Source organism: Balaenoptera borealis (assembly GCF_965194805.1).
Source record: "Balaenoptera borealis genome assembly, chromosome: 14".
Lineage (NCBI taxonomy): Eukaryota > Metazoa > Chordata > Mammalia > Artiodactyla > Balaenopteridae > Balaenoptera > Balaenoptera borealis.
In genome coordinates this window covers 72,862,151-72,886,555 of record NC_138875.1, presented here as the reverse complement: position 1 = coordinate 72,886,555, position 24,405 = coordinate 72,862,151, and the positions used below count along the sequence as shown (strand labels likewise).

The 24,405-nt window shown below is 45.8% G+C and overlaps 1 protein-coding gene across 2 annotated transcripts; it reads right to left on the bottom strand.

Moving 5' to 3' along the window:
- Positions 1 to 251: 251 nt before the first annotated feature.
- Positions 252 to 20,591, bottom strand: DAO (D-amino acid oxidase). 2 transcript variants are annotated; one of them, XM_082354136.1, is made up of 11 exons: positions 20,409 to 20,591; positions 16,126 to 16,328; positions 14,642 to 14,756; positions 13,332 to 13,408; positions 12,620 to 12,685; positions 10,770 to 10,824; positions 9,428 to 9,532; positions 8,399 to 8,481; positions 4,935 to 5,052; positions 4,162 to 4,260; positions 252 to 2,991 (listed from the first exon to the last, which is right to left on the bottom strand). In XM_082354136.1, exons 2-11 carry the CDS (start codon positions 16,317 to 16,319, stop codon positions 2,860 to 2,862), a joined length of 1,044 nt encoding a protein of 347 aa, XP_082210262.1. In that variant the 5' UTR covers positions 16,320 to 16,328; positions 20,409 to 20,591; the 3' UTR covers positions 252 to 2,859. The 2 variants fall into 2 exon arrangements, with proteins under 2 accessions (XP_082210262.1, XP_082210261.1); XM_082354135.1 differs by having other exon boundaries at positions 20,299 to 20,586.
- Between the last annotated feature and the right edge of the window lie 3,814 nt (positions 20,592 to 24,405).

Sequence of the window (24,405 nt, the reverse complement as noted above, 5' to 3'; positions counted from 1 at the left end):
ACACGGAGTATCCACCATGTATCGGCGTGATATTCAACAGTGAGGATGCGAAAAAGAATTGAGACATGGTCCTTATCTTCATGCACTCACAGCGTAGTGGGGAGAACGTAGATGCGTGGGACACAGATTGATATGGGCGCTAATGGAGGGATGCAGAGTATTGTGGGAGGCACACAGGATGCCAGTCCCAAAGCTCTAGAACATTCTGAAGCACCTTCCAGCTCTTCAAAGATTCAGTGGTTACAGCCGGATTTAGTCACCGTTGGTACTTTACTATATTCTGATTCCTTGACATTTGAACATCTGGATACATCACGTATAATCATTCTAAATTAATCAAGAATATTTTGATGATGAACCACTTCAAATACCCCTACCCCCACCATGCCAGAGAACAGAGCGCTTCCCAGATTCATCAGTAAGAACACAGTTCCACCCGCAATAGCATCAAAAAGGATAAAACGCTTAGGAATGAATTTAACAAAAGGAGTGCAAGACTTTTGCAAACTACAAAATATTACTGAAAGAAATCAGAGATCTGAATAAATGGAGAGACATTCCATGACCATGGATCAGAAGACTTAAAATTGTTAAGGTGTCAATCAATACTCCCAAAATTAACCTTATAAATTCAACACAATCCCTGTCGAATTCCCAGCTGGCTTTTTGGGGCAGAAATTGGCAAGCTGATCGTAAAATGTATATGGAACTAAAAGGACCCAGAGTAGCCCAAAAATATCTTGAAAAAGAAGAGTAAAGTTGGAGGACTCACACTTCCTGATTTTAAAACTTAACTACAAAGCTACAAGTAATCAAGACAGTGTGGTCCTTGTACAGCAGAAACTAACACAACAGTGTGAAGTAATTATACTCTAATAAAGATGTATTAAAAAAAAAAGACAGTGTGGTCCTGGCATAAGGATAGATACACAGATGGATAGAATAGAAATGAGAGTCCAGAAATAAACCCCTACATTTATGGTCAATTGATTTTTGACCAAAGTTCCAAAACAATTCAATGAGAAAAGATAAACTTTTATAAACTCAGCAAGCGGCCAAGAATTCATTGTAAATATGGTTGTAGATCACCACTGGGGAAGGAGCAGGAATGTTAAGTGAAGAAAAATGAAGACATCAAGGCACATGTCCTACAGTGCCATGTGGATTGCAGAATTTCCCCATGCTCCTTCTATTCTGAATCTTGGAATGGAATCAAGAGGAAACCACATTGCAAAGAGGTCTTTACCATTTACAAAAAGGAGGGTCACTTTGGGTCTGAATAGAGACTTTCCTGGCCATGTATTTTTGTGAGTTCACTGTGTTCTGGGCCCTGTAGTGTTCCTGCTGACAATTAGCCTCGACCGGTAGGGGTCGCTTTCCCTGGGGAATTTTAGGATGGGCAATCACTTTAGTCAAAAATGGTGTTCCACTCCAAGCACCAGGAAGTGTCCCCGACTCCAGTCTGGTGAGAGTCCCCTGATCTTGGCCCAAATGTGGCTTGAGGAGGAGAGACCTGGTTCCTTTACAGTGTGTTTGCAGAAGTAGTTGGGGAGGAGGCCGATGGATTCCTTCATAACTATATATTTCCCCCCAACCTGGGATTCAGTGTTTCATGGTGGTTGAAAGTGAGGCACTGGAATCACATACTTTCTGGCCCTGAATCTCCATTCTACCCCTTCCCAGCTGCTGACCTTGTATTGCCTCTCTGTGCCTTGGTCTTCTCACCTACGAAATGGGAATAATAGATACTTCATGGGGGTGGTGGGGGTAGGTTGTAAGGAATAAATGAGTAATGTTTGTAAGAGTTTAGCACCAGTAGCCAGTTAGAATGCAAAAAATTATAACTATAATAAAAATAATAATTGTTGTTATTATTATTAGGGCAGGAATTCTAAGATCTTGGCTCTTATACCCTGCTTAGCTTAGGGCCAGCCAAAATCTTCATGGCAGATGCTCCATGAAGAGCCCATCAGGTGAAATGGCATGGATATAGATGGCATGGGCCAGTCAAGACCTCTTCACAGCACATAGGGTGTCACTGGTCCCAGATGCGTAAGGAATACTAGGCTCTGGTTTTTACCAAAGCCCCGGAGAGATAAAACTTCACCTCAGAGGCTGAGGCAGATAATTAGGGATGAAGACGCTAAGGTGCCATCTGGGCTCATTCAAAGCTCTCAGAAACATCTGGAAGCCTGTTTGCTATCCCAGAGTGTGCTAGCCAGAAGGTAAGGGACACGTTCAATCTGCTTGCTGAATTTAGTTATCTGTAAAGGGGTTCCTTTGGGGATGACCCCCAAGGGATCCTCCTCAAGGGTTACATAGTGCCCGTGGGGCCGCTAGTGGGCAGCTGAAGCCATTAGGAGTCCTGGATGTGCAACAGGCATCACATATTGCTAGTTCAATGGCTCTCCTCTTCTGTCTTCTCTATACCCCAGTTCTATGTATAAATTCCTGCGGTGGAATCTGATACCAGTTACCTCAAGTGCATTCTGTGGCCTTAGAGAACCAAGGTTGCAAGAGCCTCCATCACCCAGATCTCCCTCGCTCGGGGCTCCCTCACAGCCTCCCTCACTCAGAGCTCCTTCGCCACTTGGATATTCTGAGCTTCCCTTCCTCTGAGGACTAATGGGCTAACAGCCTCCAGCTGTTCTTAATGTCAGGCCTGGAGAGGGTGGAGAGACCTCAGCCATCAGAGGGCGTAGGACTCTCCTTCAGGAATTGACCTTGTGGTTTCCTCTCACCTTGTGCTTCTTGCAAAAAGGAGTCAGGGGTGGAGGGGGGGTTAACAATGGGTGCGATGAGTAGTTGGCTGAGGGGAGCAGGGAGTTTTTGTGGGGGAGGCGGAGGTCACTGGCATCTTCAGAGGTGGGATGGTGGCATCCTGAGCAAATTCCTTTCTTCCAGGATTTTCCCAAAGATCTTGGCCACCTCCAGGGCACAGCCCCAGTGGATGGTGAGCCCATAGCCTCCGTGGCCATAGTTGTGGATGACCTGGGAGAGGCAAGCGAGAAGGTCCAGGTCTGCCCTAGAAGATTCAGGAGCTTCCTGAAGTATCCTAGGTAAGCCTGGGGGTACCAGAGCTCCTCTTGGTACCACCCCCGGTGGGATGTGGGAACCCCTGGCAGGGTAGTCGGGGGAGTGTTTGGGGAGTTGGAGGTCAACACCCTAGACTCCTCTTCTGTTTAGGAGGCAAACCTGCTTTAAGCACTCAACACAGAAAAAGTAGAATCACCTGGAACTTGAGGTCTGAGATTCCCCCCACCACATCAAATTATCTGAAGTTCCCTAAATCACTTTCCTTGTTCCCATCCTGCTCCAGACAGGATGTTAATAGGTAGACTCATCTACCCACCAAAGAAAAGAAGGGGCGCTGTATGGATGGACCCTGGAGAGAGGCAAGACGCCAGGGGTTTTTTTCAAAGCTAAAACCATCAGCAGGGAGTTCAACTCTATATGTGACTCTCCCCCCAACCCCACTGCCATACACACACACATAATGACCTCTCTACAGACAGACACACAACCCTTTATGGACACATGACACATCCACAAAACTCTTCTATACACCCCCCCTCCAAAGGATCAGAATAAAGGAGGAAGGGTGACCTAGATTCCTTCAGCCCAGGACAACCCCTGCCTTTTCAATAAGGCCAATTCCTACCCCATGAGAGAGGACACGAGAGGGGAACCCAGAGAGATGATGGAGCAGCCACAACGTGGACATCTGGGAAATGGCTCTGGACTCAGATTCAAACCACATCCCAGCCTTGCCCCTACCACTGGTCTGATGTAGGCAAGTTGACTTCCACTTCTGGGAACCCCAGTTTGCTCATCTGAAGCATGGGGTGAACAGTCCCTATCCTAAAGAGCTGTAGGGGAGATTCAGTTAGGTCATTCTTGTCATGGACACAAAGTAGATGCTCAATAAAGTCCCCTTTTCCTTCTATTCGACCACAGGCTCTAGCAAATCGAGGCACTGCCCTCTATGTAAACTTGAGCAGGCCCTTTACCATCATTGAGCCTCAGTTTCCCCATTTATAGAGGAAGGGATATTAGCCACCACTGCCCCCACGTGAGTTCAGCATGACTGTTCCCCCGAAAACGCCAGAGACTTCTTAGGAGTTGGGGGATGGCATTGCTTTCCTTGCCAGGAGAGCATACCTCTGTGTTTGAAGATCCAACATGAAGCTCTTCTCTTTCTAGTCGAACCTGGGGGCGTACTGGCCGGAAGCCCGTGCATTCACTAACAATTTTTGCATCCTGGAAAGAAAAGTGTTGGTAATTCATCTCTGGATTTTTTTTTTTCTGATGCCATTTTTAGGTGATAGAGGGTTAACTTTTGGAACTTCATTACCATCACCACCACCACCACTATCATAGTCACTTTTGTTAATTACCACTAAGATCATCACCACCTTTATCGGCCACCAACATCATTACTATACTACTACCATCTCACCACCAGTTCTATCAACTATCCCATCTTTATCAGTCACCGTCCCCACCAGCCACCACCATAATATCACCTCATTACCATCATTATCACCACTCTCAGCGTTTTCATCACCATCAACGCCAACCACTACTTCTACCCTTGTCTTCATGACCATCACTATTGTTATCACCACTAGCAGGCAATTGTGAAAACTGAAATTTCTGCAACAAATACATTTGCTCCTTGTGAAGACAGACTAAGGTGTTTAAGGGATGTCACCTCAAGAGAGAGCAACTCTTAGCCATGACCAGATAGGTTTCATCAACCCACAGCAGGACTTCCCTGTACATTGTCAAATTCTGGTATAATCCAGAGTCCCCTGTTGGAATTATTTTGCCCAGTTATCCCAGTCATGATATCTTCCCATCTTCAAGTGTCCTTATGATCATCAAGCTGCTAGGATCCTGGTCTAGGGCACTGATATCTCTCCCCACCTTACCTTCAGTGTGGGCTCCAGTCTGCAGCAGCCTTCCCAAATGGTGTTGTGGTCCTGGATATTGTTTGTCTCACTCCAGTTCCCCAGCTGGAAGATGCCTCCAAGAGTCACTGCCTGGATCCTTGATAAAAGTGGGCAGGGTCAAGGATGAAGGAAAACGAAGCCTTTGAGATAACGGGGGGAGGGTCATTGCCATGCTCAACCTTACCACCATGTTTGCCTAAATCAACTTCAACATTATCATCCCACAGGTATCAAAAACAAACTTATGGTTACCAAAGGGGAAACATAACGGGGAGTGATAAATCAGGAGCTTGGGATGAACACACACACACTACTATATATAAGATAGATAACTAACAAGGACCTACTGTGTAGCACAGGAATGTGTAACCTATTGTGTAGCAATAAGTTATTGCAGACTAAATAGTCTGCAATAACCTGTATAAGAAAAGAATCTAAAAAAGAATGAACATATATATATATGTATAAATGAATCACTTTGCTGTATACCTGAAACTAACACAATATTGTAAATCAACTGTACACCAAAAAAATTAAAATATTAAATAAACTTAAAAAAAATTATAATCTCTGCTAATAATACTGTCAAAAAGAATAAAATACCTAGGAATAAACCTACATAAGGAGGTAAAAGACCTGTACTCAGAAAACTATAAGACACTGATGAAAGAAATCAAAGATGACACAAACAGATGGAGAGATATACCATGTTCTTGGATTGTAAGAATCAATATTGTGAAAATGACTGTACTACCCAAAGCAATCTACAGATTCAATGCAATCCCTATCAAATTACCAATGGCATTTTTTACAGAACTAGAACAAAAAATCTTAAAATTTGTATGGAGACACAAAAGACCCCAAATTGCCAAAGCAATCTTGAGGGAAAATAATGGAGCTGGAGGAATCAGACTCCCTGACTTCAGACTATACTACAAAGCTACAGTCATCAAGACAATATGGTACTGGCACAAAAACAGAAATATAGATCAATGGAACAGGATAGAAAACCCTGAGATAAAGCCATGCACCTATGGTTAACTAATCTATGACAAAGGAGGCAAGGATGTACAATGGAGAAAAGACAATCTCTTCAATAAGTGGTGCTGGGAAAACTGGACAGCTACATGTAAAAGAATGAAATTAGAACACTCCCTAACACCATACACAAAAATAAACTCAAAGTGGATTAAACACCTAAATGTAAGACTGGACACTATAAAACTCTTAGAGGAAAACATAGGAAGAACACTTTTTGACATAAATCACAGCAAGATCTTTTTTGACCCACCTCCTAGAATAATGGAAATAAAAACAAAAATAAACAAATGGGACCTCATGAAACTTAAAAGCTTTTGCTTTGAAGCAAAAGCAAACTATAAACCGCAAAGGAAACTATAAACAAGACGAAAAGACAACCCTCAGAATGGGAGAAAATATTTGCAAACAAATCAACGGACAAAGGATTAATCTCCAAAATATATAAACAGCTCATGCAGCTCAATATTAAAAAAACAACCAACCCAGTCAAAAAATGGGCAGAAGACCTAAACAGACATTTCTCCAAAGAAGACATACAGATGGCCAAGAGGCACATGAAAAGCTGCTCAACATCACTAATTATTAGAGAAATGCAAATCAAAACTACAATGAGATATCACCTCACACTGGTTAGAATGGGCATCATCAGAAAATGTACAAACAACAAATGCTGGAGAGGGTGTGGAGAAAAGGGAACCCTCTTGACTGTTGTTGGGAATGGAAATTGATACAGCCACAATGGAGAACAGCATGGAGGTTCCTTAAAAAACTAAACATAGAATTACCATATGACCCAGCAATCCTACTCCTGGGATATACCCAGAGAAAACCATAATTCAAAAAGACACATGCACCCCAATGTTCATTGCAGCACTATTGACAATAGCCAGGTCATGGAAGCAACCTAAATGCCCATCAACAGACGAATGGATAAAGAAGATGTGTCACATATATACAGTGGAATATTACTCAGCCATAAAAAGTAATAAAATTGGGTCATTTGTAGAGACGTGGATGGACCTAGAGACTGTCATACAGAGTGAAGTAAGAAAGAGAAGAACAATTATCATATATTAACGCATACATGTGAAATCTGGAAAAATGCTACAGATGAACCGGTTTGCAAGGCAGAAATAGAGACACAGATATAGAGAACAAACGTATGGACACCAAGGGGGGAAAGCGGGGGTGGTGGTGGGGGGATGAACTGGGAGACTGGGATTGACATATATACACTAATGTGTATAAAATAGATAACTAAGAAGAACCTGCTGTATAAAAAAAATAAAGTTCAAAAAAAAAATCACTGCAATTGCCATTGTCATTACCATCAAACACCATCACCTCCACCATCACCATTAACATCACTGGCATCATTATTGTCCCTTCTAATGTACAGCATAGTAATGATTGTTGACAATACTGTATTATATACTTGAAGGTTGCTAAGAGAGTAGATCTTTAATGTTCTCACCACACCCACAAAAAAACTGTAGTTATGTGAGTTGATGGATGCGTTAACTAACCTTATTGTGATAATCATTTCACAATATATACATATATCAAATCATCATGTTGTACATTTTAAATGTACACAATGTTATATGTCAATTATATCTCAATAAATCTGGGAAAAACATTGTCATCTCCATCAACAACATCATCTTCACTACTGCCTTCTTTGCTACCATTAATATATCATCACCATCAATCCCATTCACCATTTCCACCATCACCATTAGCATTGCCATTGATACCATCATCTCCGCCACACCACTAACATCGCCATTGAGGCAGTCAGCACAGTCACAACATTAACATGGCCTTTGAGACTGTCTTCTCTGCCATATTAAAAGTCATCATTGATAAGTGTCATCTTCATCAGCACCAACTGCCACCCCCAACTCCCACTCACCACCACCATCAACACTGATCTCCTGTTCTGTAACAATACTATCTCCACTACCACCATTCCTCTATCCACAATATTATCATCATCAACCCCATCACCACCACCATTATTGCCATTCACAACACTGCTGGTGTCACTGCCATCACATCCACTACCTTTGTCTCCAGCATCACCACTACTGTCATCCCAGATTATGTTCAAGATAGAACCCAGGAGCCCAGGGGAATTCCCTGGTGGTCCAGTGGTTAGGACTCTGCACTTTCACTACCGAGGGGCTGGGTTCGATCCCTGGTCAGGGATCCCACAAGCCGCACGATGTGACAGTTAAGGCTGAGTCCTGTCTTCCCAGAGGTTTAATGGCTCAACCTCACTTAAAAGCATTGGAGGAAAAAACCTGAAAAGACTTAAGAAAGAGCCCTGGAGCAGACAGCGGGGGCATAAAAAGAGCAGGAAGGTGCTCCCTCTTCTGCCCTACAGTATCAGATTTTACCCCGGGATGATGTATGGGGACTTATAGATGCCTCTCTCTGGGTCATGGGTGATAATGAAGTGCTTCATCCATGGGGCATCCACCTGTTGATTGAAGACAGAGAAGTCTCATCAGAAGAGTTAAATCAGTGGGCTCCCATCGCCTGCTCCCCTCTATGACCAGATGTTCTGACAACAGTGACAAACATTCCTTAGCCCTCCAATGACCCCTCTGTCCCAAGTCTGCACCAGACTGCTTGCTTTTGTAGGAAGAGCTGCCCTGACTGAGAGCCACCCCAGTCCCTGAAGCAGCACACATTCTCATCCACAGAAAAGCCCAACACATGTGTAAATGCACGTACACATTAGCCCACCTCGGGAACACACATACCTATGAATGCACTCCAGTACTCACATGGGCACACAAATGCACACATACCCACAAATAGGCATGCCTCAGGCACATGCACACATACACAGTGAGAGGTGGTGTGGAACAATGCTTACACACCTGGGCTCTTAAACCAGGTTACCTGTTCTAATCCCAGTTCCATCACTTACTATGATGTGAACTTGTGCAAGTTACTTAATTCCTCCGTGCCTCAGTTTCCCCATCTGTAAGATGGCGATGGTGATGTGATAGTACCCATCTCAAAGGGTTGCAGCGAGGATCAAATTAATTAACACAATGAAGTACTTGGGTCTGTGCCTGGCACTTAGTAGGCATTCCATAAATGTTTGCTCTTTTTATTATGACAGGCATATGCAGCTTCCACATATGGACAAACACACACACACACACACACACACACACACACACACACACACACACACACACGCTTTACTATTAAGAAGAACCCCGCCCAAGAAAGAGTATGTTTGGGAGGGTCGTGTTGGTTCTTCTTGTTTCTTTAACATGCAAATTCCCTGAACACTGGGGGGGGTCCTCTAACAGATGTCCCCCGATTCAGCCTCTATCTTTGGAGATGAAATAAACAGGCAGAAACAATCTTTCTGTCAACAAAAGCTCATCCCTCACCTTCAGACTCACCTTAATGATCTGCCCCCGGCCTGGCTGCAGCAGGGGATCTGGTTGCAAAGCCCCAGCCCATACCCCAGTGCAGTTGATAATCACATCCGCTCCTCCTCTTGCCACCTGGTAGCAATCAACAGGGCAGGTGGGATGGGAGGGGATGAGGACCTTAGTATCCCTTGCATCCTCCCAGCCTGCAACTCTCTGCTCCCTGTGGAACAGCCAGGAGGGGACTCAATGAGGAACCCATGGACCTGCCTCCAAATTCCGCTCTGCTATTTACCTACTGTGTGATCTCAGAAATGTCCCATCACCTCCTCAAGTTTCAGACCAGATTCCTTAGCTATAAAATGGGGCTGGTAACATCTGTTCATAGTGTGCTGTGAGGCTCCAGTATGACTCTGACTATAAAAGTGTTTGGAAAAGAATACTACGGAAGGGGGAAACCTTCTTGGAACCTTCTAGAAGAAGTCAGAAAGGACACAGAGATAGTCTTCTCCCTCCTTCTGACTCCTTTTTATTTCATTCTCTTGTCTTCTACTCTGCCAAGACATCTGAGGAAGGCACATTGGAAGCCCCAGCGCCGTGCATTGTATGGGAAGCTCCACAGCTCAAGGATGTAGCATGATGGGCACCCAAACTCCCAGCCCAGCCCCAGTGACTCCCCTCACATGTCAGTCCTGGGTCACACTGCCATTTTTCATGAGCCAGTGTTTGCCACACTGGGCTGTGAGCCCCTTGGGATTGAGAGCTGTGTCTAAGTCAAGTATGTATTCCAAGTGCCCCTCAGGGCTTGACCTAGAGCAGATGCTCGTACACGTTAGTGGCTGCAAGTACAAGAGTCTTCCATGTGCCAAGCACTGTCCTGGGTACTGAGATTGAGTGAGGTCATACAGCAAAGCTCCTGGTACATAGCCAGTGCCTGCTGATGGTAGCTGCTACTATCATTATTATTGATGGTGGTGTCACTCTGGAGGTAAGTCAGTGGAGGGCCTTGACTTTGTAGGAACATCAACCCAGATGTTGGTAAGAAGCAACCAAGCATCTGGAACTTGGGGGTGTGGTACAGCTGATATTGAGAAGAGGCAGCCAGCTCTCTGGCCCTAAAACTCACTGAGGCTCAGATATAGATATAGCCCCTAATGGCCACCATGATCCCACTGTCCCTTTGCTTCTGACACCAACATCAAGGCAGAATGCCTGAGTCCTTCTGGGATTAAAAATAGACCTAGAATCTGGGACAGGCCTCAAAGGGATGCTAGGAGCCTGAGAAGGGGCCCCCCAACCCTGCAACAGGAAGCAAAGGCCTCCCCTCTTCTCCTCTCTCCCACATCCAGCCCCTTCCAGCCCGGCAGCTCACCTCCTCAAAAGACTCCACCTTCCTTAGGAGGAATTTCACTCCTCTCTCAGTTAACCTGGGATGATCAAACACATAAAAAAATCCAGTATTCAGTTCTCTGTCCTATCCCTCCAAGAGGATGGCGTGGGGGACATTTCCCAAAGAACCTTTTGTGGATGTTAGTCCCACAGGATGCTCCTTGAGAATATGGCTGTGTAGTCCAGTTCATGAGCACCTTGATGGACTAGTGGTCCACGAAATGTCCCTTAGGAAACCTGAGATGGTCCAAGCCCCACGTTGGGCAGATGGAGATGGGAGAAGGGCCTTGCTGAAAGTCATACAGTGAGTCTATGATAGGATTAGGACTCAAACCCAGGCCTCTTACTACCACCACCCTGCTCTGTATTATCAAAGGGAATGAGATGCGGGGTGGAGGAGGGGCAGGGTTGGGCCAAAGCCGAATTGCTTCTTTGTCTGAAGCAGAGCATGAGGAAGGAGGTGGGCTGGGGATACCCACACCTCCCTAAATTTCACAGAGAAAAAATGTATGTCACTATTAGAAATATAGTAGAAACATTAAAAGAATAGGAAGTAAACCATATGCAAGCTAAAGCGTAGTATCAGGATTATTTTATCCACATGGTTTCCTCAAGATAGAAAAACTGGGAGCATTCTTTCCTGGAAGGGGCTGGATAAGAGTCATAAGCGTCCCAAGGTTAGGAGACATAACCATGTTTTAATACAATGGTTTCCAAACCTGGCTGATAATTACAATGACTTAGGGAACTTCTTACAATACAAATTTCTGAGCCCCACTCCAGAGAATCTGATTCAGTAGATACAAAGTGAGGTCCTGAAATCTGTATTTTTAAAAACCTCCCCAAGTCATTTGATAAAAGCCACCATCCATTCCAGTTTTTAAAAAATCTTAATAAAATAATAATATATAGGAAATATATGGAAACTTCCTTAATATGAATGTATGTGAATATGAATACAAATAGTATCTCTCAAGCTAATGTTTGCTAATTTAGAACACTACAAGATTCCTATCAACATAAGGAACGCCCTTAGCGCAGGGACATCCTCTATCATCTGTATTAGTTAGTGTTATTCTAGAGGTACTGGCCACAGCAATTAGACAAGAAAAAAAATGAGGTTATAAAAATAAAAACTGGACTTCCCTGGTGGCACAGTGGTTAAGAATCCTCCTGCCAATGCAGGGGACACGGGTTCGAGCCCTGGTCTGGGAAGATCCCAAATGCTGCAGAACAACTAAGCCCATGTGCCACCACTACTGAGCCTGCACTCTAGAGCCTGTGAGCCACAACTACTGAGCCTGCATGCCACAACTACTGAAGCCTACGTGCCTAGAGCCCGTGCTCTGCAACAAGAGAAGCCGCCGCAATGAGAAGCCTGTGCAACACAATGAAGAGTAGCCCCTGCTCACCGCAGCTAGAGAAAGCCCGCGCGGAGCAACAAAGACCCAATGCAGCCAATAAATAAATTAATTAATAACAATTTTAAAAATTAAAAAAAAAACAACTTATGTTTTGTAGATGATGTAAATATATCTGGAAAACTTAAGAGAATCTATTTAAAGCTATTACACAGCCATCACAGATTTTAGTAAGGCTGATAATAAATACTGTATCACATGTAAAAAGCTTCCCAGGTGGTTCCAACAAGGTGTGGAAGCCACTGTCTTAGTGCACAGAGGTGGTCAGAAACAAGGATAGCTCCCACCAAACCTAAAGGTTTTCATCAACATTTGGGGTTGGTCAATACAAAGACGAATCCCATGAACAATCATCCACTACAACCCTGGTCCCTGAGAGGTGCTTTCCTCAAAGTGAAGCTGAAAATCTCACCTTTCAGTCAGCCACTGCAGATACTTCCTTCCCTCCAGAATCAGGCTTGTGTTGAACCAGCCATAGCTAGAGTCACAGGAGGCAAAAGGTGGAAATAAAGGATCAGAATCACAGCTATATTTGAAGGCTATCATGTGGAGGTGGGAGCTGTCACATTCTTTGGGCCCCCAAAGCGTAGAGCAAGGACCACTGGGTGACATTCAAGGAGGAAGTGGTTTTAAGCTCGAAGCAAGGGAATATTTTCTATCAGACAAAGCCATTCCTGACATTGGGGTGTGCAAGTGGAGATTAATGTGCATCTGTAGAGAGGGTTTAGACATGGAGTGAGGTGAAGAGAGGACCAGAGAGGCATCAGGCTATAGCGAAAAGAATAGAGAGGTTTGGACTGGGTTGGAATCCCATTCTGGCCACTTGGCTGTGTGATCTGGGGAAGTGACTTGGCCTCTCTGAAGCTCAGTTTCCTCATCTACAAAATAGGATATTGTTATGGAACTTCTGGGCTTGAGATCTATGATTCCGTACCCCCTACCTCCCTAGTCTAAGGTGCAGTTTGGGTGGGTGGGCTCTCTGAAAGAGCTGGACAGAGCACTGGGAGACCAGAGTATGGGGCTCTAGACCAGGGATGGAACAGGAAATTTGGTGCCTCCATCTTTTGGACAAGTCTATCTGAACCGTGGGGCCTCAGCTCCTTCACCCATGGCAATAACCTTACCTGTAATCGGGAAACATGCCCAGCTCTCTCGGAGTCAGCTTCCGAAATCCCAGAACTACATCCTTCCAGTAAGGGTCCTTTAGAAGAAGAGAAGGCAGCACAGGGATAAATGAACATCCATAAGAATGATAATAACAAAAACTTATATAATGTTTTCTGTGTGTAAGGCGCTGTTCCAAGCATTTTACTCATACCAATCCAATAATCTTTACAACAACCCATTGAGGTAGATACTATTTTTAGTTCCATTTTGCAGATGGGCCCATTGAGTCTCAGAGAGGTTAAATAACTTGTCTAAGGTCACACAGCTAATAAACAGTGGAGCTGAGATTCGAACCCACACAGTTTGGCTTCAGAGTCCATGTTCTTAACCATGATGCTATATGAAGGGTAAGAATAAGGCTGAGGATGAGTGATAGGGTAAGGGTCATAAATAGGGGAGAAAAAAAGGGGCGACAGTGAAGGTCACCAAAGGATGAGAGTGGGAGGTAGCAGAGTGGAGGGTCAGACAACCTGGGGGTAGATTTTGGCCTCATCACTGACCACTTGGAATTCTCTGAGACTCAGTTTTCTTATCTGTATAATGGAGTTAATAATCACTCTTGGAAGGTAACAGATAATGAAAGTAACGCCCTTAGCACAGTGCTAGACATTGAATAAACCTGGGAGAACTGGCATGGGATTCTGGGCACCCAGCCAGACCACCCCTTCCAAACAACCATGGCTTTGCCTTTCATTCGAGCTGGGTTCAAATTCGAGCTCTGCCACTTAAAGCTTTGTGAGCTCAAGTAAGTTACCCCAATTCTCGGAGCCTCTAGTTTCTCATCTGCAAAAGGAGGACAATGATAGCACTTACTTCCTGGTTATGATGAAAATTTAATGAGTCATTAGTTATAAAGTGGTTAGGACAGGGCCTGGCACATAGTAAGTACTTCAGAAGTCTGTGCCAGGGTGAGTGTTTTAGTCCATCTTAATGGAAAGTCCTGGAACCTCCAGGGGAGCAGGAAACCTTTTGGCTTCAGCGTCAAGTGCCTCCCACTCCAGGATGTGTCTGTATTTCACCCATACCACTCAAGAAGGGCTAGTTTCCCTGGTTCATCAGAAGATTCTTTGGTCTCTGCCAATTTAATAACAAAGTTGAAAATGAAAATGATTTTGAAAGCAAAAATAGAAATTAAAGTAAACCTGTTTTGAACACAGGAGTCTTTGGCTAAGAGGCTCAAAGTACCACCTCCCCCCACCCCCTGCCACACCCTGGTCTCTGATCAAGGCTCTGCCCTTTGGTTTATGGTCAAGGACTCCTCACTCACCGGAACGGCTTCATGGAAGAGGTTGTAGCCTGAGACTGGGGCCAGGCCCATGTCTGCCGCGTTGGGAGAACCGATGTGGCTCAGGAGATAGTTGAAGGTCTGCTGGTTCCAGTGCCTAGAAGGATCCCCCAGATCTCAGTCACCTAATACCTTGAGCTGGACAAGAAAGCTCCAAGGGTTGGCTTGCATGGGGCTGTGATCAGGTTGGTGGGATGTGTCCAAATCCAGAAATCCACCACGTTCACTCTGCAGTGCCCCAGATGCTACGGTCTTCCCCCTCCCCAAGCTTTCTAATATTTTCCCATTAAAGAGAAGAGGGGTAATAAAGGATGCTCCATCAACATAGAGGACAGTCTTGTGGTTGCCAAGGGGGAGGGGGTTGGTTGGGGGAGGGATGGAGTGGAAGGCTGGGGTTAGCAGATATAAGCTATTGTATACAGAATGGATAAACAGCAAGGTCCTACTGTATAGCACAGAGAACTATATTCAATATCCTATGATAAACCATAAAAGAATATAAAAAAAGAATGTATATATATGTATAACTGAATCACTTCGCTGTACAGCAGAAATTAACACAACATTGTAAATCAACTATACTTCAAATAAAAAAAAAAAAAAAGGATGCTCCATCATAACTATTTGGAGCCTACCTCTGGCTTGGGATCATGTAGCTGCGAGTTTAAATGAAAGCTTTGACTGCTTTGGGGACTGTGCGCCCCGTGGTTCAGGCTCACTCTGGGCACCCCCCACTGTAAACGCCAGTGGCAGGCATCACTTACTGCTTCTGAACACTTTCTCTCCCCACCGGGCACACAGCTCAACAACATTTCCTAGACTCGCTTGCAGATAGGTGTGACCATGTGGCTGCGTTCTTGCCAACGGACCCTAACGTCTCCTCCCAGGTGGTCCTCATGCTGTGCTCCTTCTACAGGCACTGGCCCATGGCAACATCGGAAGCCACAGGGAGGACGGCAGAGCCATGAGATGGAAGGAGCCCGGGCCCCTGAATTGCCACCTACTGATCAGGAATACTGGTTTTGGAATTTATGGGCATGAGAATGAAACTTCCATTTGAGCCGTTATTCATTGGAGGGTTCCTTTGTTGAAGCAGCTGGTGGTTTCTAAACTGACACAATGACCTCTGCCACTTTGCTAAACTTGAACATCCATCCACCCACTTAGAGGCATTCCTGATGGACAGATGCATTCAGCATCCACAGCCACCCGGTTTAGGTGAGGGATGGAGACAAAGCCTCCATCTGTCTGGCACACATGGCTTCTCAGCCTTTCGGCCACGATCAAGTATAGCATCTGTCTGGCCCACAGCAGGGACTTAATATTTATGCGTACTGTCTTTATAGCATGTCAGGCCAGAGCCTCCACAAAGGGTTGTAATTGGTGACGGGAACCCTGAGAGGGAACATCCTCTCTGCAGACTCAGCCCCTCTGGCCCCAGGCCACCCTCCGGGACCCTCACTCACGCCTCCTGTGGGTTGCTGGGCTCGGAGAGGTAGGGCTGCCAGAGGCCGGCAGCCACATCAGTGTTGGTGAGCGGGGTGAAGCGTTCTGCGTAGACCTTCACATCCAGCGACTGCAGGACCGAGTGGTAGCGCTCATGGATGCAGAGGGCGGCGGACAGCCCGATGACGCCCGCTCCGATCACTACCACGTGCATCGTGCCAGCCTGCGGGAAGTCAGGGTTGAAGCATACCACCACCACCATCGCTACCATCCACTGACGGCTTAGAAGATGCCAGACACCGCCCAGCCCTTTTATACTTGATTCCCTCAGTGGCCCTTACACGTAGGAAAATTGAGGCACAGAGAGGCAAAGCAACTTGCCTAAGTTCACACAACCAGTAAGGGATGCAGCTTTCTCTGGGGACTCTCCTCGAATACCCTGTCCCCAGGCTGGGAAAACAAAAAGGGCCCAGCAGAGTGCCTGGCCAGCTGTAGTCTGGTTAGTCTAGTGGTTAGGACGATGGGCTTCAAATCTCGGATCTCAGCTCTGCTCCCTGCTGGCCATGACTTTGGCCAAGATGCTTCTCAAGCCTCAAATTCTTTTTCTGGAAAATGAGAAAAATAACTCATGCCTCGGAGAGTAGATGGGAGTTTTCACAAGATGGCAAATGTAAAAAGCTTAACACGGTGTCTAGTGCAGAAGAAGTGACTTCCTGACATTTGTGGAGCACCTACTGTGTGCCAGCCCCTGCACTAAGCGCTTCCCAAGCGTCATTTCATCTAAGTCTCCCACATTCTTAGAAAGTAGGGGCTGGTGTTATTGGCCCCATTCTACAGATGAGGAAACGAAGGCTCAAAGAGGTGGAGTAACTTACCTGAAGTCACACAGCCAGTAAATGGTGCTGCCAGGATTTAATTTTAATTCAAGTAAACTTGATACACAATGCACACCTAGTGTGTGCTAAGCTGGCAGCTAGTGGATGCAGCTGCGAGCAAGTCAGATGCAATGTCTGGCCTCAGAACTCAGATCTTCAGCACATCCCCTCCAGGCCTGCCTTGGGGTGCTTGGCTGGCTGGGTCCTCAGAAGTTTAGAAGACCTACCAGCTTTTGACCTTGAAGCTGCTTGGGCCTGCACAGCAGGGAAATATTCTGCAGGCTCCTGCTAAGGCAGAACAAGGGGACTTTTTGTGCCCGGAAGGGCCAAATTCAACTTTCCCTCCTCTCTGCTCACAGCTCTCCTCCCACAGACCTCGCCTCCTGGCAACTGCGGCCCGTGGCCCTGAACGGCAGGACATTCTCAATATGGCCTAGTTTTGTAAAGGGGAAAATGGCTCCAGCCCACAAGAACTGGACTCTGTTGGGGTTTCAGCAGCCAAGTTGGAGATAAAACCAAAAAACGGAAAAGCCTCGTTCCTCTGGGTGATTCTGCTTCCAGACTCGAGCCTGGGCTTAGTTGCAGGGGGACCCTCTCAGGGACCCCTCGCCTCCTCCCCCATCCTTTGCCTCAGGAGATGCAATCTCCTCAGCTGTGAAATAGGGTTAACCCCATCTCATGGGGTCAGCCTGAAGATTAAATGACTAGCCTAGTCAAAGTTCCTGGTACAGGACCTGGCCTCAATCTGTGGTGGCCTCCTTCTGTCCCCTAGCACCTTGAAAATAACAATGCGAAAAACACTGGCTGTGGAGGAGGGGAGAGGCAGGAGGGAGAGTCAGACTTGGCTTCACTACCGGCTTGCTGTGTGACCTTGGCCAAGTTACTTCCCCTCTCTGGGCTTTCTGTCTCTGCATATCCTCTGGAGATTTGACCACTTTTGACATTGACAGTAAGAAGGCAGGAATAGAGGGTTTTCCTGTATTTTCCAAATTCCCCATAATGAATCCAGGAGGCAGTGTGGCTTGGAGAGGTGGCAGTAACAGCCCAGGCTGGGGGTTAGACAGCCTGGCTGTGGCACACACCAGCTGTGTGACCCTGGGTAAGTCACTTCACTTGACTGAGCGAGAGGTTTCTGAGCAGGGAGAAAGAGACTTCAGACCGAAGCCATCACATGGCATGTCTCCAATAACAAGGCTGTGGCAAAGCCTCTGGTTAGAAATGGTGGCACATGCCCAAGAGAAGATCATGAGGGGGGGACCCAGAGCAACTTCTGGAACCAACTGGCCAAGACAAAGAAGGACAAGTAACAGCATAGGGCTCAGTTTCTCCAATGTCTAAAATCCTAAAGATAAGCAAGATGGCATCGTGCAGAAGGGGAAACTGAGGTTCACAGAAGGGGAGCCACTCAGTCAAAGTCACATGTTTGTGATCAAAAAATTTGTACAGTCTTGGGGTTTAAAAGTCTCTGTGAAAGAAAAGACCTGGCAGTGGGGAGATTACAATAGCAGCTGCTAGCTTTTCAACTTCTAGTATGTGTTACTCATTGTGCTAAGAACTTGACATGTGGGACTTCCGGGGCAGCGCAGTGGTTAGGAATCTGCCTGCCAATGCAGGGGACATGGGTTTGAGCCCTGGTTTGGGAAGATCCCACATGCCGCGGAGCAACTAAGCCCGTGAGCCACAACTACTGAGCCCGTGTGCCACAACTACTGAAGCCCTCGCGCCTAGAGCCAGCCCGTGCTCCGCAACAAGAGAAGCCACCACAATGGGAAGCCCGTACACCACAACAAAGAGTAGCCCCCGCTCACTGCAACTAGAGAAAGCCCGCGTGCAGCAATGAAGACCCAATGCAGCCAAGAATAAATAAATAAATAAATAAAAAGAAATGGACATGCATTATCTACTTTAATCTTCTAACAACCCTCAGCGTTGTCCTTATGCCCATTTTACAGATGAGGCAACCGAGGCTTAGGCACCAGCTGGTGAGAAGCAGAGCCCAGGCCGGCCTAACTCTCAAGGCTGTGTGCTTACACCCCATGCTAATCCCACGATTTGAAAAACCATCAGGTCAAGCAGGCAAAGAAAAACAGCCAAGGCTTCCGAATCCTGCGTTGAAAAAAAAACACGAAATACAACGAGTACAGGAATTTTATTGTGTTGGTGATAGGCATAGAATTGAAAAGGGAAAATGTGTGTCCTAAGTCAATTATCTTAGTTAAATAAATGAATCAGATTTGATACTGATTGTAGCAACCATGTGTGTGTGCATGCATTTAAGTGGAATATAAATGCATAAGGTTCTTATCAGAATTGGCAGCCAGACTGTAGGATCTGACAGACCCAGCCTCGGGTGAAATCATTCATGCATGTGGGTAATGAACTCCTGGACTCGTCTGCACACAGCTCTGTTATCGTTCAACCATTTTCTTGTTGTTGCTGACGTTTTTATTAGTGTTGCAGTTTTCTGCTTTGTGCCATTACTTCAAACAAGCGTGCTTGGAGTGTGCATTCAGGAAGATGCAAACAGCTGGGGTTATTATGTGTGTGTGTGTGTGTGTGTGTGTGTGTGTGCGCAATTGTAATGTCTATGTATTTGTGGAGTAGGAAGGGAATTTTGGCCATCTGCCACTTGCCAGACACATATAGATGCAGTACAGACATCCTCTTACTTTATCCTCTCAACTGCTCTAAGAAGTTCTATAGACGCAGGACGGAGGTTCAGGGAGAGGAAGTCACTCCCCCAAAGTCACACAGCCAGTGTGGGACAGCATTCGGATCTGGACCCAGTTCTATCTGAGCTTTTCTGTGCTGCGCCATAGAGCTCTTTAGGCGGCCGGCAAGAAATTGGTGGCCGGCAAGAAATTGGCAGCTGACACCTTCCGCTTACTTTTCAGTCTTGTATTTGTTTGCTTATAACTTGCCTTGTCCCTAGAATGAACCTTGAAGCAGCTCATGCCTTTGATGGCTACATGTGCAAAAAATAGGGAAGACTTGCTTTTTAAAAAAAAATCAACAAGTCACGGGTGAGGTATTTGAATGAATATAATCAGCTCCATGTGGCTAACTCTTATGAAGCTTCAGAGTTTATCTTTAAAATGGAACAGATTCTGTAAACGCTGGAAAACCAGGCTACCAGCTCCCAGACCCCCAAATAATAATAATGGCCATTTATTGAGTACCTGCTATGTGCCCAGTTCTGTGCTAAGCCCCTTATAGTCATCACCTCTCTTTATACTCAGATTAACCCTGGAAGAGGTGAGTTATGACCCTTATCTTCCAGATGAGGAAACTGAGGCTTGGAGAGGTGAAGGCACTTACCTGTGGTCCCTGCAAGGTTGTCACTTGCGTCAGGCTCTAACGTGGACCTTCTCTGTCGACACTGGGAGGACACTCAGATCTGCTGCGCCACCACCCCTGCCCCCGCTCACCTGGCGTGCCAAATTTCTGGAGAAAAGAGGCAGCTGCTATGGGTGCAGGATCCTATCTCCTAAAGGGAGGCTCCTGAGGCTGGGGCGTCCTGTCCTCAGCTGGGACTGGAGCTCAGGGTCAAAGTCTGAAGTTACGGACAGGGCACAGCAAGGGGTGGGGCTGGACACCACGCTGCTCTCAGGGGCTGGACCTGGGCCAGGCTGGGAGACCTCACCTCCCCTCGCTCCGGTCCTTGAAAAGCTGCCTGACTTTTCTGGCTGATCCTAAGTCCCTGTGGACAGGCCTTTGGGGAGGGAGGGAGGATGGATGGGGGTTCTTGGAGGGCTGATGGGCACAAGGAGGTTTGTCTCCCGGGCCAGCTGGAGACGATCCTCTTTCTTCCCTCTTCCTACTGCCACCCTGGGGGAGGGGAGGGTGGCCCCCTGAGCCACTGTGAGTCTGCACAGTGGGGGTGGTCAGCCTGGCAGCCCCTGAGGTGAGGCCAGAGGTATAGGACAGGGGCTCCTAGGGCCAGCCAGCCAGCCAGCCTAATGCCATTCTGGGATGCTGGGTGGATGAGGCCAAGGAGAGATTCAAGGCGATGCCTGTTTGGGCTGTAAAGATGTGTCGCTCTTTGCTCCTGTATCCCAGAGACATGAATGGCTGGACGCCAGGTCCCTCCTCTGCCAGAGCTAGACCTGGAGCAGTGATTATTAGAGCTCAGAGAGCATCAGGCTGCCCACCGTATGGATGGGGAGGCTGAGGCCCAGAGAGAGGGACCAACCAGCCCTGGGTGAAGCATCCTCTGGGTCAGCTTTGAAGGTCCAGCCTGTAACCCCTTACCTTCGGCATTATCAAATAAAAACGTGCAGATGCCCTAAGAAAATGCATGCAAAATACTAGTGCATACTCTTTTCTCTAATAATAAAAAAGATGGGGTGAACTCCACCTTTTACTTATATGCTTCCATTTCATTTGAATTTTTTTTTTACAATAGTCATGTGTCACTTTTATATCCCACAACCTTAGGGAAATTCCTTGTGCCTCTAATTCATTATGGGAACACTTAAAAGTTAACAAAAGTTAGCCAGATAACTTTATTCCCATTCCCATTCTAGCGATGATTTGTGTTTTGTGAATTTCAGTGTGCCAGTTCTAAATACTTTACCTGGATTATCTCATTTAATCTGGCAGCAGCCCTAATAGTAGGTGCCGTTATTATTAACTCTCTCTTCATAGTTGAAATTCAAAAACTTGCTCCCAGTATCCACTATAGCTAAAAATATGTCCATCCTATAACCCAGCAACCCTACTTTTATGTACATACCCAAGAGAAGTAAAGACATCCGCCAACCAAAAGGTTTGTACAAGAACATTCATAGTCCCAAAGTGGAAATAACCAAAATGTCTATCAGAATGCATAAACAAACTGTGTTTTCAGACAGTTCATGCCATGGAATATTATACAGCAAAGCAAAAATTAAATACTGCTACACACAGCAACTGGGTGAATCTCACAATCACTACGCTGAGTGGAAGAAGCCAGGCAGGGAAGAGCCCATACTGTGCGCTTCTATAGATGTGAAATCCAAGGAAAGGTGAAACTAATTGATGGGGATAAAGGCTATGGGAAGAATGATTACCTATGGGGCACAAGGACATTTTCTGGGATGTTAGAAATGTGTCCCTTAATCTGGGTGGTGGTAACAGGAGTGTATGCCTATGTGAAAAGTCATCAAGCTGCATATTTAAGATTAAGATGAATGGATTGACAAAATTAGAAAGAAAGAGTGGTGGGGAGGAGAGGGAGAAAGAAAAAAGAAAGAAAGAAGAAGGGAAGGAAGAAAGGGAGGGAGGGAGGGAGGGAGGGGGGAGGGGGAGGGAAGGAGAGAGAGAAAGAGAAAAAGAGAGAACTTGCCCATAATAATATGGCTCACAAGCCCAAATTTGAAGCCAGGTTAGGGTTCCCAGATCTAGCAAATAAAAATACAGGACACCCTGTGTTATATCTGGCAACCCTCACCCAGGCAGTCTGTTTCCAGAGGTGGAACACTCAGCCAGCACCCTGGAGAGCTTTACTGAGAGTTGAGAATGGTTCCAGGCACCCAGGACTCCCACACCCCAGAGCCAGAGGTGGGCCTTGGCTTCAGAGAGTCCTGTGCTGTGTGCAAAAAGCAAATTCAGTACAGTATTTAATATTGGAAAATGAAGTGGAGTGACACCCGTTGTTTCCATGATCCAAACTCTAGAAAGTAAAGTTTCACAGAATATTCTTGGCTCTTGGAATGAATAGAAGATATCCCCTAGGAGGCATGTGAGATTTTTATCTTTATCAGAAGGAAGCATGAGTTTCGTTTTGTTTTGAAAAAAGGAGGACTTCACTGGTGGTCCAGTGGTTAAGACTCCGTGCTTCCACTGCAGGGAGCACGGGTTTGATCCCTGGTCCAGGAAGATCCCACATGCCACGCAGTGTGGCCAAACAAACAAACAAAAAAATGTTGAGAAACACTGAGCTGGTTGAATCTGCCCATTTTACAGTTGGGTAAAGCGAGGCCCAAAGAGCAGCAGGGATGTGCCCTTAGTCCCACAGGGGTGTAGGGCTTACTCAGTCTGTTGATCACAGGGACAGTGAGAAACTACTCTGAAGTCCAAAGTTCACTGATCATACTGAGAGGAGGTTCCAGAAGGCCCCCAAAGGACCTTTGGAAGCAATTTCTGTTGATTTGGCTGGAGCTGTTGGAGCTGAAGATTCTTCTGACCCACTGGCTGGTTGATAAGGACATGGCCTTCTAGCAGCTCTGAAATACACTCAGGCCAGGACAAAAGGATCCTTGGCTGGGAGAATTCTCTGCAGGAGGCAGAACTCTGTGGAGGGCCAGGTGAAGTTAGAGAATAACCAGTTAACCCCACACACCCACACATACATTCTCAGATGAAATTAGCATTATTAGAACTTTTCTAAGTATTAACATCATCATAACCTCTGTAAATGTATAAAATACAAAAGGTAGAGAGAAGAAAGTACTAATCACCTGCTACCAACCCCCGCACCAAGAAATAAGGGCCATTAACATTTTGGGTGAATGTCTCCAAAAGTTAACATAAACACACCTGGGTGACAAAAATGGGCTCTTGTTATACGTGCTGTTTTGACTTCCGTTCTGTTCTGTTACCAATATGGCATGTCCTGAACACCTTTCCATACAACTGTAGAACAATGGTATCCATTTCACACAGGTTACCATTGTATGTGGACGTAACAATTTTTTTTTAAATTCTTGGATGTAACAATTTTTAAAGTCGGTCCCTATGGGGACTGTCCCTGTCATTTTTTGATATTACAAATATCCTAGATGCATTTCTTGGCACACCTGTCTATTTCCCTGGGGTTGAGTCCTAAAAATGGAATCATTGTGCCAAAGAGTTTGCACATTTAAAATATTGATCCATTTTGCCAGACAGCCCTCCAAAAGGACTCTATTAACTGACAAGTTTAAGGAGGCACGTACCCTCAGGTGCCCACCCTGTACTTGCACCATCCTGAGAGTGAGAGCCTTCTTAAATTTTGCACACATCCTCACTTGCCTCAGCCTAGTTCCAGCCCTGCTAACAAGACTGCAAATCTTTTCATACATTGATGGACCTTTAGATTTATTTCTTTATAAAGGCCCCTTTTTGGCCCATTTTCCTCTTGAAGTGTGTTGGCTATTTCTCTTATTAATTTGTAAGAACTCCCTTTATATTTATGGGTATTATCCTTTTGTTGAAAAGATTTCCCCCAATCTGTCTGACATTCAAAGGTTTTAGAACTTTTTGGGCAGCAACATGGATGGGCTTAGAGATTATCTTACTAATTGAAGTAAGTCAGAAAGAGAGAGACAAATGCCATATGATATCATTTATATGTGGAATCTAAAATACGACACAAATGAACATATCTATGAAACAGAAACAGACTCACAGACATAGAGAACAGATTTGTGGTTGCCAAGGGGGAGAGGGATGGGGGAGGGAAGG

Bases quoted from the DNA above. Each gene is read 5' to 3' on its own strand.
- DAO (XM_082354136.1), bottom strand. From the start codon at position 16,319: ATGCACGTGGTAGTGATCGGAGCGGGCGTCATCGGGCTGTCCGCCGCC. The intron at 12,686-13,331 runs GTAAGGTTATTG...CTGTGACTCTAG, and splicing joins GGCATGTTTCCCGATTACAG to CTATGGCTGGTTCAACACAA. The intron at 4,261-4,934 runs GTAAGGTGGGGA...TTTTCTTTCCAG, and splicing joins GACTGGAGCCCACACTGAAG to GATGCAAAAATTGTTAGTGA.